At 42.9% G+C, this 15,456-nt stretch overlaps 2 protein-coding genes across 4 annotated transcripts in view; one reads left to right on the forward strand and one right to left on the reverse strand.

The window, feature by feature from the left end:
* The window catches only part of CAPN7 (calpain 7), a 48,334-nt gene extending 39,304 nt beyond the window's left edge, over window positions 1–9,030 (forward strand). Inside the window, exons 16-21 of one of the 2 annotated variants that reach the window (XM_047768474.1) lie at window positions 91–166; window positions 3,587–3,732; window positions 4,966–5,028; window positions 5,571–5,701; window positions 8,108–8,200; window positions 8,288–9,030. In XM_047768474.1, coding sequence (XP_047624430.1) covers window positions 91–166; window positions 3,587–3,732; window positions 4,966–5,028; window positions 5,571–5,701; window positions 8,108–8,200; window positions 8,288–8,432 — 654 coding nt within the window. In that variant the 3' untranslated portion in view covers window positions 8,433–9,030. The remainder of the gene's footprint in view (window positions 1–90; window positions 167–3,586; window positions 3,733–4,965; window positions 5,029–5,570; window positions 5,702–8,107; window positions 8,201–8,287) is intronic. The other variant, XM_047768483.1, reaches the window with a different exon arrangement.
* A 1,277-nt stretch (window positions 9,031–10,307) lies between these two features.
* The window catches only part of SH3BP5 (SH3 domain binding protein 5), a 114,465-nt gene continuing 109,316 nt past the window's right edge, over window positions 10,308–15,456 (reverse strand). For both annotated transcript variants that reach the window (XM_047768508.1, XM_047768498.1), the window contains exons 6-9: window positions 14,829–14,871; window positions 13,918–14,137; window positions 12,073–12,333; window positions 10,308–11,723 (exon numbers count right to left, since the gene is read on the reverse strand). In XM_047768508.1, the coding sequence (XP_047624464.1) occupies window positions 11,515–11,723; window positions 12,073–12,333; window positions 13,918–14,137; window positions 14,829–14,871 (733 nt within the window). In that variant the 3' untranslated portion in view covers window positions 10,308–11,514. The remainder of the gene's footprint in view (window positions 11,724–12,072; window positions 12,334–13,917; window positions 14,138–14,828; window positions 14,872–15,456) is intronic.

Here is a 15,456-nt window from a genome sequence, read left to right on the forward strand (position 1 = left end):
TTGAAGTAATCTCCTTCCTCTCCTGTTCCCCATTCCATACACACTTTTGAGCCCATTTTCCTAAACACATTGTATTCTTTGTGCTTTCAGGATGACTTTGCAAATAATCGAGAATTTATCACAATGGTCGTATACAAGACTGATGGGAAAAAAGTTTATTACCCAGGTATGTTTAGTAAATAGACATTCAAACAAACATTAAAATTCTGTTTGTGTCATGCAGTTGAAAATGACAAACTATGTAGTGGAGAAATTAGTAAATTTGCTGATAAACTGATCGAAACTACCTTAGTGTTTTGTTTTGATTCATTTTTGCTTTAGAGACCTCAGAAACTTGGGATTTCGACACCCTTGCGCATTGCTATCAGAGCTTTATTTCCAAAATTTAAATCAAAACCTTTTTCTCTGGTCAGAAATTCTGTGGTTTTCCATAGACTCTTGAATGAATCTAGGCTCTTCAGTGTGGGGTCTAAGGCTCTTTATATTCTGGCCTTGGCCTTGCTGATCCCCTGTATCTCATGTCCCATCTCTTCATAGTATCCTCGGCAAGGGACTGCCCACTCCTGGACACATCATGCCCTGTTGCCCTTGCACCCCTTTTCACACAGTTTCTTCTGCCAAGAACCTCTCTTCTCCCTGCCCTCCGCCCACATACTCCTTTTACCCTATTCTGAGTAATGAACTTGGTTAAGATCCAGCTTGGGTTTTTTCCCTCTGTGATAGCCTTCCTGCCAGGCAAGGTAAATCTTTCCCTCTGCAGAACTCCTCAGGCATTAACATTTTGTTAACATTTTGATACTGTTTTGCTTTCATAATAAAAAAAATTTTTATCACTTACTATATGATAGGAACTGTTAGTTTATGTTCTAGTCCGAGAGACAAATAATGAGAAAAACAACAGAGAGTGATACATGTGTGTAAAGAAATAAATAGGATCACATGTTAGTGACTGCTTAGGTTACTTCAGTTGCATGGCCATGGACAGCTTCTGAGAAAGGATAAGATAAGAAAAGATAATGACAAACAGGCATCAGTCTCACAGAGAAATAGAGGTAAAATCATTACAAGCAGAGGAAACAGCAAGTCCAACCTTAAAATGAAGAAAAAATAGTGTTTTCTGGGAACAGAGAAAGGCCAGCAGGCCTAGCGAGGTGTGGTATCAGAAGTGGTCAGAAAGCATGCAGACAGAGATCACATGAAGGCACAAAAGCCACAGGAAGGGGTTTGGATTTTATTCTATATGCAGTGGGAAATCTTTGAAGACTCTTAATCAGGTAAGTGACACGATCTGTTTTTTTTTTTTTTTTTTAACAAAATTCTTTGTAGAATATATAGGAGGGGACGAACCATGGAAGCCGAGAAATCGATTAGGTATTTAGTTTATGTGAGAAATGATGGTGGTGTAAACTTAGGGTGGTGAAGAGTTGACAGATTTGGGTTAGGATTGTCAGGACTGTTGGGTTAACACCGAGGCAAAGAGGAATGAAGAATGATTCCTGGGTTTTGTTTGGGGTTTTTTGCCTTAGGCAATAGAACATTTACTGAGACAGTAAGTGTTGGTGGGAGCAGGGGAGGCAGCAGGAGTTGTTGTGGAGTAAAACTAAAAGTTAATTTTGGGTTTTGTTAAATTGGAGATGCTCTTTACCCATCAAAGTGAAGGAGCCATGTAGACAGTTGGGTCTTTTAGTTCTGGGGTAAAGGTTAGAGCTGCAGAAACAGGTCGGGGAGTCGGGGTAAGGTACACGAGTCATGTCTACAGAGTCATGGGTACACTGATGAATACCCAGTGCCTGGCTCTTGGACTCTGGCATCTTAGGTTGAGCAGAGGACAGTTTACCTCAGAAGAATTTGAACAGAACACCTGATCACATAGCGTAAGGTTTCACGTAACCCCAAGGGAGGAAAACATTCCATGGGGAAAAGAGTGAAAATTGCATACACTGCTGTATCTGAGGTCCAGTGAGACTAGGTTAGAGAAGAGACTGTTGGACTAGCACCCTGGCAGCATCACTGGGTCGGCTGGAAGCCCAGGATGAGTGGTTTGAGGGTGGATGAAGCCATCACCCACAGTTCTTGAAAGAAGGCTGTGCAGAGAAATGGGCAGTGATGAGGGAGCTGGGGTCCCAGTGGTTCTGTCAAGTTTCATCTTGCTCGATCATAGGAAAACATGGCCTTCTCCCCAGTTATGCTGTGTGGAGGGCAGTCACTGCTTCTTACTAGCTGGTATCTTGAGATTTTCTGGAATGGGCATGGTATGTAGGATGACAAATACCCAGTTAAACTAGCCAAATTTTCCATTTTTCACGTTGGTCATTATACAACCAAAAAAAGCACAAATGCTGTGTGTATACTCGTAGCATGGCTTTTGAATTTCAAACAACCTGTTACTCTTTTTACTTGAATTTTTTATTAAAACAGTGCTTCATCTCTTATACATTGTGACTGCCATTTCAGGGTACTTTCTGGTTTACAGTTTATTTTCATCACAGCACTCTGAGGTAAATTGGACAGGGCTTATTTTTCTCCATCTGACAGAAGAGTAAACTAAGACATAGGTCAGAATCTGTTCAGGGTCACAGATATGCCTGGTTTGTATTTTTTTTAACCCTTCACACTACATCACACCACCTAAAGCATGAGAGACTTACTGCCTATTTAAGGTACTAAAATGTTTAGTTTTCCTACAAATCACATTATAAGTGTTCCTAAATAAGCTGAGTGATGTAGCGTTGATCCTAAATGACATATCTTAATTGATATGCATGAAGTGATTTTATTGTCTTGATTCATGAGACTGTCAAAGAATGTATCAGGTAGCATTGTCTGTGATGGAAAAATACTGGAAATAATCTGAATTAACATATTGTCTGCATGACTAAATGGGGGTGTATAGATAAAATGTGTCCTATTCATGATGGCATATGATATTGCACACACATATCCTTTTAAAAGGAATAAACCATATCTATGTATCTCAAAACGTGTGGAAAATGAAAGACAGAAAACAAGATATATACTATCTGATTTTTTTAGTTATATGTTCACAGAAATAACATTATCCATTGTTTTTAGGGGTGTGTATACATGTGTATGTGTGTGCGTAAGTCAGAAAAGATGCCCATCAGATCCTTCAGAGTGGAATGGCATAAGTCTTCAGGGTGGTGGTTAAAAGGAACTTTGTTTTGTAAAGAAGATAGTATGACCAAACCATGTTAATTCTGAGTGGGAGGGAATATAGATATATGTTGATATACTTCTTTATATCTTCTTAAAACTTTCCTCAAAAGAAAAAAAGCTAATCTCTATTTTATAATCCTCTCCTGGGAGAGAGAAATGCAAGATAGAGCAAATAGCAGGGATTATCTTGTACCTCACTGAATGTACTCCGAAAGATTGCTTTTTGCTTATTATAACTATTTAAAGTTTTAAATTTTGTTAAGTTTTAAATTGAACTTGTAATTCTTTATACCATTATATTTTCAAGGTAGAAAAGGGATGTCCATCCATTTAATTATTTTTCCTACCATCAAACTTAGATTTTAAAACTAAAGGCCCGTCATCTGTAAACCTACTTGTTTATTTGCAGCTGACCCACCTCCATACATTGATGGGATTCGAATTAACAGCCCTCATTATTTGACTAAGATAAAGCTAACCACACCTGGGACCCATACCTTTACATTAGTGGTTTCTCAGTATGAAAAACAGAACACAATCCATTACACAGTCCGGGTGAGTAAAGCAATGTATCATGACAAAACAATAATAGAAAGTACGTTAACATGCTCTGCTTTCTAAATAGGATTATCTACAGAAAAAGTGTATTTCTGAAAATTGATCTTTATATATTGTTGAGTGTGATCTTTATATATCTGTATAATAGTTTAATAATAAATTATGATGCTTCTTGCAGAAAATAATGCTTTTGATCAGTAATGTTTTTCTGTGAATAACATTTTGGGCTTTTTTGGTTTTTTTTTTTTTTTCCTTTTTAGGGCCACACCTGAGGCATATGGAGGTTCCCAGGTAAGGGGTCGAATCGGAGCTACTGCCGCCAGCCTATGCCACAGCCACAGCAATGTCAGGTCTGAGCCGCATCTGCGGCCTACACCACAGCTCACAGCAATGCTGAGTGAGTGCCAGGGATCAAACCCGCAACCTCATGGTTCCTAGTCCGATTCGTTTTCATTGCGCCACAACAAGAGCCCCTGTGAATAACATTTTGAATGAACATTTTAGTTTTCAGAGTAATAATTAATCCCAAGGTATGTTGGACTAATAGATTTACAGAGTAAGCAATAAAAACTCCTTTAGTCTAAGTCTACATAGTACTTTTATTTGCTTTAAAAAAGAAGACTTTGAGGGCGTTCCCTGGTTGGTGCAGTGGTTTAGGAACCTGGCATTGTTCATTGCCGTGGCTTGGGTGACTGTTGTGGCTCTGGTTTGCTTCTTGGCCTGGGAACTTCCACATGCTGTGGGCTCACCGCCATCCCCCCGCCCCCCGCTGCTCAAAGAGAAGACTTTAAACTTAGTGAAAGGAAATCAGTTGCCTCTAAACGTACTGCTCTCATTCATCTGGGAAGGTCACTGTAATTTTGTTCTGCATAGATTTGTTTGCCATAGATCAGTAAAGAAGCTCAATTTGAACAGATTTTTTTTAGTGATGAGGGGACATTGAGGAGCTGCATTGGGAATAAAGAATGCTTTGTTCTTCAGATGCAGAAGCCAAGGCCTAGAGAGATTGTGGTGTGTCCTGAGTCACACAGAGTGAGCAGAGAAAGCCAAGACAAGACCCCTAGCTGCCCAACTCAGTTCTTTAATCCTGCCCTTATCCCAGGCTGCCTATAGAATTAGGACTTTTATACAGGCCAAATAAGTTTTTAGCCTTCCAAAACATTCTTTTTTCACTTTAGTTATTTTTATAAGTATAAACTTTATCATCATAATAGTTTTTTTTAATTCTAGGTATACTCAGCGTGCAGCTTTACTTTTTCAAAAATTCCTTCACCATACACCGTATCAAAACAGGTAAGAGCATTTCTTCTGTGGGTCAGAATCACATTGAACTCTTAGAATTCCCTTTCCTTCTTCTCCTTTTCTCATTTTTTTCCCACATTTAACAATTTGGGAACAGGTGTACAAGGGAAATGTAGTCTCTAGTCTGGGTTGGAACACAAGATCCCTCATGAGCACTATTAAGTAATTCTGTGGGAAAAAAATAAATTTAGAGAAAAGAGATTAATGCAGCAGGGAAGGCCATGTGGATGAACCTTGTAAGCAGAGTTTGAGGTGGATTCTGCAGGGTGGGCTGGACGTGTATAACAGAATTTGAGGGAGAACTTGGCAGAGATTCTTGGCAGGGAAAACTTGATTGAGGGTTGAGAGATGGAGATAGGGCTGAGAGCAGCCAAGCAACTGAGCTGACATGGAGAGTTACATGCTCTCAGTGGCAAATAAAGCCTGGCAGTCGGGAAGCCCGAGTGGAAAGTTGCTGCTTTTTTTTTTTTTTTTTTTAAGGTGCAAAGGAGTTGAAGAATGTGAAGGTTGTTAATACAACTTTGTTTTATTAGATTAATGGAAAGTGGAGTGGTCAGAGTGCTGGAGGATGTGGAAATTTCCAAGAGACTCATAAAAATAACCCCATTTACCAATTCCACATAGAAAAGTCTGGGCCACTGCTGATTGAACTAAGAGGACCAAGGTCTGTGATAAGTAACTTTCTTAATGTTATATTTAAAATGAGTTTAGTGGAACAAAATAGGGTTTTGAAATACATACATACATACATACATACACACACACACATATATACACACACACTCACTCATGTGGACCTTTGATTTATGGTAAAGGTGGTCTTACAGAGGAGTGAGGAAAGAACACTATTCAGTAAATGGTGCTGAAATAATTAATATCCATATACCAAAAAGGTGATGAGATCCCTGCTTCACATCAAACCTAAAAATCAGCTGCAAGTGGATTAAAATGTAGGAGATAATAACTTCAGGACCAGGAAAGATTTCTTAAGACTGAAAGAACAACACATTAAAAGATTTGTAAATATCCTACACTAGTAAGAAAAAAAGTCTACAGTTTTTAAAAAAAGAAAACCAAAAATAAACAAAAACTTGAACAGGTATATCATAAGAGAAATTATCCAAACAGCCAGTAAATTGTAAGAGGCAAAAATGTGAAATGTTCATCAGTGGCATTTAAGATTATAACACAGGCATATGTAACAGTGAAAATAAATTACAGCTCCCCACAAGATGACAGGACAGTCTTAGGAATGATGCTGAGCGACAGAAGCTGCACCACAGAATATGAGATCCCACTGGCGTGCAGTTTTGAGCAGGTAAAACTAAACTACATGCACACTTAGGTAGTCAGACTACAGACAGAGCAGGAAAGCGACGACCAGACAGGTTAGCTCTGCCAGACAGGGGCTGTGATCAGAAGAGCACAGAGGGACTTTGGCCCTGAAAGGGTTTTGTTGGTCAAGGTGGTAACTCAGGTGTTTGTTCACTTTACAAATTATTTGCTAAGCTGTGTGTTTGTTTTATGTGCATTGCATTATATTTCGCAATTATAGAAGGTTTAAAAAATATAGGAAGCTATAGGTGTGGCCATAAAAACAAAATACAAGGAATACAAATTTTAAAAGTACTTACTAGCTTCTAAATAAAACTAGCCTTAATTTTGCCTGCCTGTAAGTACAGACTATTTTGAAAGGAGCCACTAACCCTTTAAGTAAAACTAAGCTATTTTTCTAGACATTTAAAAAACCTTTAGGAGTTTCTGCTGTGGCACAGTGGGTTAAGGATTTGGCATTGCCGTAGCTGTGGCATAGGTTGTAGCTGAGGCTCGGATTCGATCCCTGGCCCAGGAACTTCCATATGCCACAGGTGTGGCCAAAATAAATAAATAAAAACTTAACTACCTTGATAGATGAAATAGGTACCTAATTACCCTTTTGTATTTAATTTCTAGGTAGATTGATCATGTAAAAATGTTTATTAACAACATGTATTTTTTTGCTTTTCATACACCTGTTCATATCTTTTGCCCACTTTTCTGTTGGAATTGTCCTGTTTTTCTTTTCTTTTTTTTTTTTTTTCTTTCTAGGGCCGCACCTGTGGGATATGAAAGTTCCTAGGCTAGGAGACAAATCAGAGCTGCAGCTTCTGGCCTATGCCACATCCATGGCAGCTGAGGATCCAAGCCGCATCTGTGACCTATGCTGCAGCTTGCAGCAACACCGGATCCTTAACCCACTCAGCGAGGCCATGGATGGAACCCATATGCTCAAAGACACTATGTCAGGTTCTTAACCCACTGAGCCACAGTAGGAACTTCCATGTTTTTCTTAATTGTAAGCATCAGTAAGGGTATGTATGCAAGGGTATTAACTCCTTCATATATTTTAGGTCGTTTTCCCAGATTTTTTTTCTCACATAGAAAAAATTTTCATTTTAAAGTAATCAAATTTATTTCTTCTGGTTTATTTTGCTGTGGGCAGGAACTCTCGCTCTAATATCAAATTAATGTTCACACAGCCTGTCTTCTGGTCCTTTTATGGATTTTTTACATTCTATTTTTAAAATCCATATGGAGTGTATTCTATATTAGGTGTGAAATATAATTTAACAAATGTTTTCCTGAGTTTTGTCACTTTATCGGTATCCACATAAATAATCCTTACCCTGATTTGGAATGCCTGGTCTATCAAAGGCTATTTACTTCCATAAATTTAGATTTTATTTCAAGGTTTTCTCTTCCGTGCCACTTTTTCTGCCTAGTCTGGAATTCTATCATTTAAGTTTAACATTTTTCTGTGGGAGTCTATGATAAAAATATAGTCTCTTCTAAGTAAGCTTAATAAAATATTAATCTTTATGGCTTCAGTTTAAAAATATAAATGGTGTCTTCTGCAATTAATTGAGTAAAAATAGTATGCATGTGTCTCGGAGTACTGCTTCCTCCTACTGAAGCTTCAGAAGCATATACTTAATTGAATAGTCCATCCACACCTTAGGTATGGTTATTCTGGATATGTATTTGAGACTACCTAATAAACGGCAGTGATTCTGTTCTTTGTAACATCTAGGCAATACAGTGTTGGGTTTGAAGTTGTAACTGTTTCTGTGGTGGGAGACCCCGGTCCTCATGGCTTCCAGAGGAAATCTAGTGGTGACTACAGGTAAGATTGGCACTTTTATCTAATTTATACTTTACTTTCCATGGCATCACCTCCTACAAACCTTGTTCTGATTTTCCCTGAACACAGGTGTGGCTTTTGCTACCTGGAACTAGAGAGTATACCAGCTGGGATCTACAACATCATTCCCAGCACTTTTTTACCTAAACAAGAAGGACCCTTTTTCTTGGACTTTAATAGTGTTATCCCCATCAAGACAACACAACTGCAGTGATGAAGGAATCAGAGCAGTTGCTAAATTTTAAACTTGCCAAACATCAATCCTTCAAATGAGGATGCACACCTCTGGGACACTGAACAATCAGAACAGGATGAAATCTCTCAAAATGTTCCTGTGGAATCTGGTGCTGAAATCAGGGTGTCTGGTGAGAACTGAGTGTAGTCACAATTACCTGCAACCACTTAGAAGTACCATTTATGCGGTTTTGTGTATACATGGAGCGGGCTTGCATTTAGGGCCACATTGTATAAAAAAATGTAGGCGATTGAAGATTAGACTCAGTCATGCACTGAGCTAGATGCCCTTGTGAAGAGGGAACTGAGACCAGACGAGGAGAGTGAGGGATGTAGCTCATTTGAGTGGAACAGGAGGCCAGGATTATAGTCTGAGATATCTACACAATGTTCGTGTTTCGGGCAGAGCATGTTTAAAGGTAAGCCTGCTTGTGTTGTGACTCTACTGTACATCCTGGGCATCTGGTTGCCAAACAAACCATGTTATTAACCAGAAGATTTTAATCCTGCACTATTTATGACTTTAAATGTTTATTGTTGCCCGGAGGTTATGAGGAATAAAGCTTTAAGAAAAAATACTAATTTAGCATGAAAAGGTTCATGCTCAGAGTAAAGGTTGTTGAAGTTGGTGCCCTGTCTCCCATTGAATCATGTAGAGAGAACTGAAGTGATTCATCAATGCAGTTTTTACTTATCAGGTTGATGAAAGTAGTAGTCTGAGACATTGAAGACATTACAATTAAGTTTTTATAGTCTTTCTTTAATAGTTCTATAGTTCAGTGCTCTTACGGTAACAGCACTTGAAAGAAAATACAATTGAGAATTTAATATATGGCGAGTGGGTTGCATTGGGGAAAAAAATGCCAAGATACTGTCATGTGTAAATTCCCAGTTGTTTACATAAAAATTCATCAGAGTAGAATGATGCTTAATATTTTAAAGATCTAAAAATGATTTCAGTGGTGTTTTTCATCATCTCTATTAAAAACTCCTTATTTTGTATTTCTATTACCTTTCATTGAAATAAAATGTTTATACTTACGGAAATTGCATAGTTTAACCTAGAGAAATTATTAAAGGACTTCCTTTGGTACGTTCCATCTAAAGAGAAGTTATTACTGCAGGAAAATTCACATGTTCATGAAAAAAAAAAAAGGCTTCTTTTACATTCAGGGTGGTGTTAGATTGTTGCACTAATGAAATTTCACTTTGGTAAATATTTTTGGTGCTTTCACTTTTAGCATATTTTAGTGGATTTTCTGTGATTTTTCAAAAGAAAAGTCTAAGCATAAGTATATTTATTATAAGTATGACTTGAACCTTTTGTGTCAAAAGATCTTATATAGAATGCAAACTAAGACCTAACTCCTGCCCTCAAAAATCCAATGGAGACTTATATAAACAGTTTACTGTACTGTATGTAATGCTGAATTTTGTAACAGCTCTAAGTAGAGCCTACAACGTATGAGGAAGGGAAAGATTCATTTTGGCTGGACCAGTACAGAAAGAGTAGAATCAGCTGGAGAGCTTCTCAAAGTCCAATGCCCAAGTGTATTGGAATCACTTACTCAGCTTCTAGGGCTGAGGCCTAGGAGACTCAGAGGCCTCCAGCTTGAGCACCTCATCTTTGTTTTCCTGCCAGTGCATCTCTGCATTACTCGGCTTTAGTAGTGAAGTGGAATTCTAGTTCAAACCTGGTAATCAGGGCTTAAGTTATTAGGATCCAGGACCCTAAGTGAATAAAAGAACAAATGGCCATTCCATTCCATGCTCTTCATTATGGCAAGAAGGTTGCCTAGAATAGAAGATTTAGGCAACATCAGGATTTCTGATTGAAGTCAAAGAAAGTTAGACATTTTCTTAAGCCATTTTTATTACACTCAAGGTATTAAGACAAGTACAAAATAACCTCATAATTAGGATACTGTATCAATCATTAAAAAAGGAGAAAACACGATAGTATGAAGAGATTTACAAATGACAGATATATAAGCTGACAGAATTAATGGACAACTTGAATGGGGTTGCTTTTTTTTCTTTTAAAAATCGAAGTTTTAACAGAAAAGGACAAATGAAATACAAAGCTCTAAATGCATGTAACCATGAAAACAAGAACAGCAGTCACATAACATACTATTAGCATAACAGACGCCACTGCTTCTATTTAACAGCCTTTGCCAACACATGCCTACTCCCTTTCCTAGCTGGAAGGAACAGTTTCCTCTAAGAAATACTAGTGCATCATAATTTATTGTTAAAGTTACAACCTATGGAGAAATTAACACCTTGTCGATCTAGAACACTGGCAACCATTCCTCACATGCAACTTCTCTTAGAATAAGTCCCCTTGGCTGATGGGATGAGGTTTATGCTACAGAACCTTCTCCCCAACAGCCACGAACCCCCTTCTGTGACAGGCCCCTGCTGCCCTCGTCCCCCTCCCCACCCCCAGACCAGCATTCACCTTTCCCACCCCCAAAAAGTGCAGCTCATGGTAAGCTTATATAGAAAATGATTTTAATGGGTGTCCCAGCAAATATACTCTTCTAAAATCCCCCTCCATAAATCAGAGATAATGAACATGAACTGTGTTCTCGGATTTTTTTTTTTTTTTTTTGGAAAGCTTTCACTGGGTCAAAAAGGTGTTGAGTTTTGTCTCATGTATTTTTTTCCTTTAGATCCCTTGGGATATAAAGGAGAAAACAGGTCATTTTCCCAGATGACCCTGGCCGGGCTCGATTTCCCATCCCTTTTCCTGACTCGGGGTCTTTCCCAGGGACCAGTTATTGCTTCCATGACACGGTGACAAGGAACGTCCTACAAAGGCTGTGGGCCTGCTCACAGCCCACCTGCAACGATAACTCTGCGCTGAAAAACGCTCCAGCCCAAGAGCTGTCACCCAGAAGAAACATCTTCTGCCCTCAAGGTCACTGAAACGTTATTAGTGCAGTTTAGAGGAAATGCTAGGATTTGGCATACATCAAATGATTATTGGCACAATGCTCTCCGTACAGTTTCATGTATAAATATCGCTATGTGCTTAGGCCAGAGCCACGGCTGGATCAGCCAACCTGCACCATGCTCATGTCCACGATGACCTCATCTCTGCCCTTGGAGCCCTGCAGGGACAGCTGCCGCATCCTGTCCTCCAAGGCCCGGGCCTCGGACGGGCCACTCGGGCTCTTGCCATTGTCACCGCTGCTGCTCCCGAGACCCTGATGACTTCTGGCTTTGTCACTCGTTTTATTTTCTGCCCCTTCTGCCCTGTCTCCTGTAAAAATGTAAAGATCAAGGAGTGAGTACCAAGCCAGTCAGCCGGCTCAACCCAGACTCTCCCAATGCTGAGTCCACCGAGCATGTCACAGAAGCCCCTCCATCGTGTTAACTTCTCACTGCCTGTGTTTCTTGAGAAACTCCGTATATTCCTCATCTTTAGAGATGAAATTTGTCACACCCCTGTGACAGCTGGGAAACAGACCTCTCTAGCAGGTGCTTGTCAAGAGGACTATTGTGATGAGAGGCAGAAGGAAGCTGGTCCTGGTCAGGCACAGAGCTGGGGACCATCTCTGTCCCCACCCCAGCACGTCCCCAGCACCCCGGCATCCAGGACGGGCACTCACCTCGCTCCACCTCGCACTCAGGAGAGGAGGCCCCACTGCACTCGCTGCGAGGTCCCAGCACCGGGAACATCATCCCGAACTCCGACAGGGACACAGGGCTGGGCAGGTCCAAGCTGCCCGGCCTCACGGCCACAGGGCACCGGTCAGGCATCTCGGACGGACTTGTGGGTCCTGAGCTGAAGCTGGACACAGACTGGGTTTCCGAGTCATCTTCAGACACGAAGGTACTGCAGTTGTCATCTTCGAAGGCCTCGGAGGCCACTAGGATGAGAGGGGACAGTCGTCACACAGGTCTGAAGGACAGCAGCCCGGCCCCTACACACCTCCAAATGTGTCCACTGCTGGAGGAGCTGGGCAGGGGCTGGGAACTGCAGGACGGCCACTGTGGGCACCTGATGAAAGGGACGTGGCTCGCCTGTACTCGAGTGACCAGGCTCTGGAGCACCCTGAAGAGAAGCCGCTGGGCCCCGTGGCTAGTCAGTATCCTTACCGTCACTTTATAGCCCCTGCCTTGGAAGTCACCGTCACCAGACCCTGCCTCATGATGGAAGATGAATTCAGCCAAAGATAAGGGGCTTTTCTTCACCCCAGTCTCCAAGATAGATCCCCAAGAGCACAGGAAGAGGGCTGGCCTGCCCAATGCATCCTAAACAAAGCCAGCCAGACTTGAGGAATCTTCCTCCATTCTGTGGGAACAGCAGGAGCTGCTGGACGAGATAGCTCTGTGTGGAATGTCTGCTGGGACCTCTGTCTCCCTCCAAGTAACTTGTGATCCCATAAAAGACATGCTTAGAGCCCACAGAGATCACCATTTGCCACAAAACAAAAACAAAAACAAACCCACAATACCTTTACGTTGCTCTGTAGCTTGTGCCTTATTCGTTTTGTGGACCAGAATAAGCAAGGCCCAGAGATTAAAAGCTGCCTCAGCCTTAAACTATTTACTCCTCAGCCCACATGCGATCCCACGCCCTTGTCCTCCTCCCTCAGCTTTAAAAACAACCTACAGGTAGCATCCCATGGAGGACTGGCGCCCATGAGAAGTACTGTGATGGTGGGCACAGACAGTGGGCTCAGATCTGAGATCAAATCCTTTCTCCACTATATGCTCTGTAGCCTCAGGTCAAGTTACTGAACCTCTCTCAGTTTCATGTTCCTCTCCTCACAGGTTTACGAGATGGTGTGCACTAATGTGCTCACATCACTGATGCTCAAATTATAATTCCTTCTTTTACCTGGGGCCTGATGTGTGAACATCTGTTGGCTGAATTAAAGCCCACCTAAGGAAGGTGGGAAGAGCCAAAAGCCATCACTCCACAGAAGGGGCGAAAAAAGGTCACAGAGGCGGCACTGGGGGAGAGAGCGGGGGGGTTCTGGATTGACATAGGGGGAGCCGAAGCAACTCTCTGTATCAGTTTCCCAGGGGTGGCCAGACACCACATGCATTGTCCATTGGGGGCTGGCACTCCTTCAATTAATCCTGACCACTGCTCTACACAGTGGACATCAGGGACTATCATGTGCCCTGCTTTACTGGGGAAGAAAGAGATAGAAGTTACATGCTTGCCCGCATCACATGCTAGTCATGGTGCAAAGGCCAGGACTCAATCAAATCTGATTCCAAAGTCCCTATTCCAGACAACTCTTCATCCCTGCAGGACTTCTCAGAGCCTGGAATGCCCTCATATTACTTGGGGATGAAAGTGTGACATTTTCCAAACATGACCACAGAATCCTGATTCTGAAGATACACAGCAGCATTTTGGTGACTAGTGTTCCAAAACAGGGTGGGAGGGGAGTCGGGGAGAGAAGAGCAGGAGCAGGCCACATGCACCCCCAACTCACCAGAAACAGCATCGGGCTCAGGCTTGCCCCCTGACAGGTCCTCAGTGGCTGTGCTGCCACCCTCAGCGCCGACGCCACGCCCGCGGGGCCCCATGGCACTGGAGCGCCGCCGCTCATGGATCTCATCCGAGATGGTCTCCAGGTTCCTCAGGGCCGTCTTGTACTCGCCCTTCGCCAGGGCCAGCTTGGCCTGCAGCTCATCCACTGTCTTCTTCAGCTGCTGCTCAGAGAGAACAGGAGGCTCAGTGAGCGAGGCTTGCCGGTCCATCCACCCACTCCCACCCTCAGCCTCAGGGTGCTCTTGAGTGACTGACAGGTTCAAACACGTGCGCCTATCACTCCACTCTCAAGACCCCTTCCCACAGCTCTCCACGCATCAGATACAAGAGCAGCCACCACCCACCAGCTCCCAGCCTGGTGACAACTTTAAGTAGGTCACCCAGAAACCACTACTGGGAATAAACCCATCAGGGCGTCAGGGACCCACAGAAGTCCCACATTCCAGCCACCAGATCTAGGAGCTGTGGTTCTCACACCTGAGCTGTATCAGAACCCCCTTGGGGGGGCAAGGGGGAGTGCCAAAACCCAGAAGGCTGGGCCCCACCTGCAGAGCCTCTGTTTAGTGGGTCTGGGGAGGGTCTGTAACATGAACGGCCCACAAGTTCCTATACTGATGCTGCCGGTGCTGGGGGTGCACTGGGAACCACGGACCGAGCTCAAGATGGAAAGTGACTGCATGCAGATTCAGAGAGTGTCAGAGACCACTGAGGAGGCAACAAGACCCTTCAGACACCTACAGGATGTCTCCTCACTCCCCCCGGCAACAGTGAAGCTGTCTGAAAGCCCACTACAGAAAGGGGGCATTGTGTGCAAAAAACTCTGATCCACTACAAAGCCAAGGCCAGACATACCTCAAGTTGCAGGTAGTACTTTGATTTGAGTTCAAAATAAGGCCTGTAGAAGACAGGAAGAAAACATGTAAGAGCACGATAACACAGTGACCCCAGTCAACCCCATGGGGTATCTGGGAGGCAGTGGCTCAGCTGGCAGGGTCATCCTCCAGCTTCTACTCAGCTCTGACGAGCCATGAGATGAGGAGGTTGCTCCCAGTTCCTGGGCCTGATGGATACAGACACTCACCCAGGGCCGAGCCAGAAGGCCCACCTCAAGATGTGGGAAACCCACAAAGGTGTACACATACCCCAGGGCCCCACACCCTGGCTTACTGTCCCCTCGGGAGGCTATGCCCGGCAGCTAAAGTGGCCTGACCTCCTCTTCTAAGAATGAACAGCAGATAGGCCAGGAAGGAGCCACCTCAATGCACACCTAGGTCTGCCAAGCTCACTCAGGGAAGGGAGAGGACTGGACTCCCTGCTGAGCACACCAGGGGCCATTGCAAGGACCGGAGCTCAGGCTGGCCTCTGGGACTCTGTGCAGGATGGGAGGGATTGCAGACCCAGCCAGGTCATGGGCAAGACAGAGGACAAGAAAGGCCAACATTCTACTTGGTCCCCTGGGTTATAGGTCAGCGGGAAGATG

The sequence above is a fragment of the Phacochoerus africanus genome, chromosome 1, assembly GCF_016906955.1.
Source record: "Phacochoerus africanus isolate WHEZ1 chromosome 1, ROS_Pafr_v1, whole genome shotgun sequence".
Taxonomy (NCBI): domain Eukaryota; kingdom Metazoa; phylum Chordata; class Mammalia; order Artiodactyla; family Suidae; genus Phacochoerus; species Phacochoerus africanus.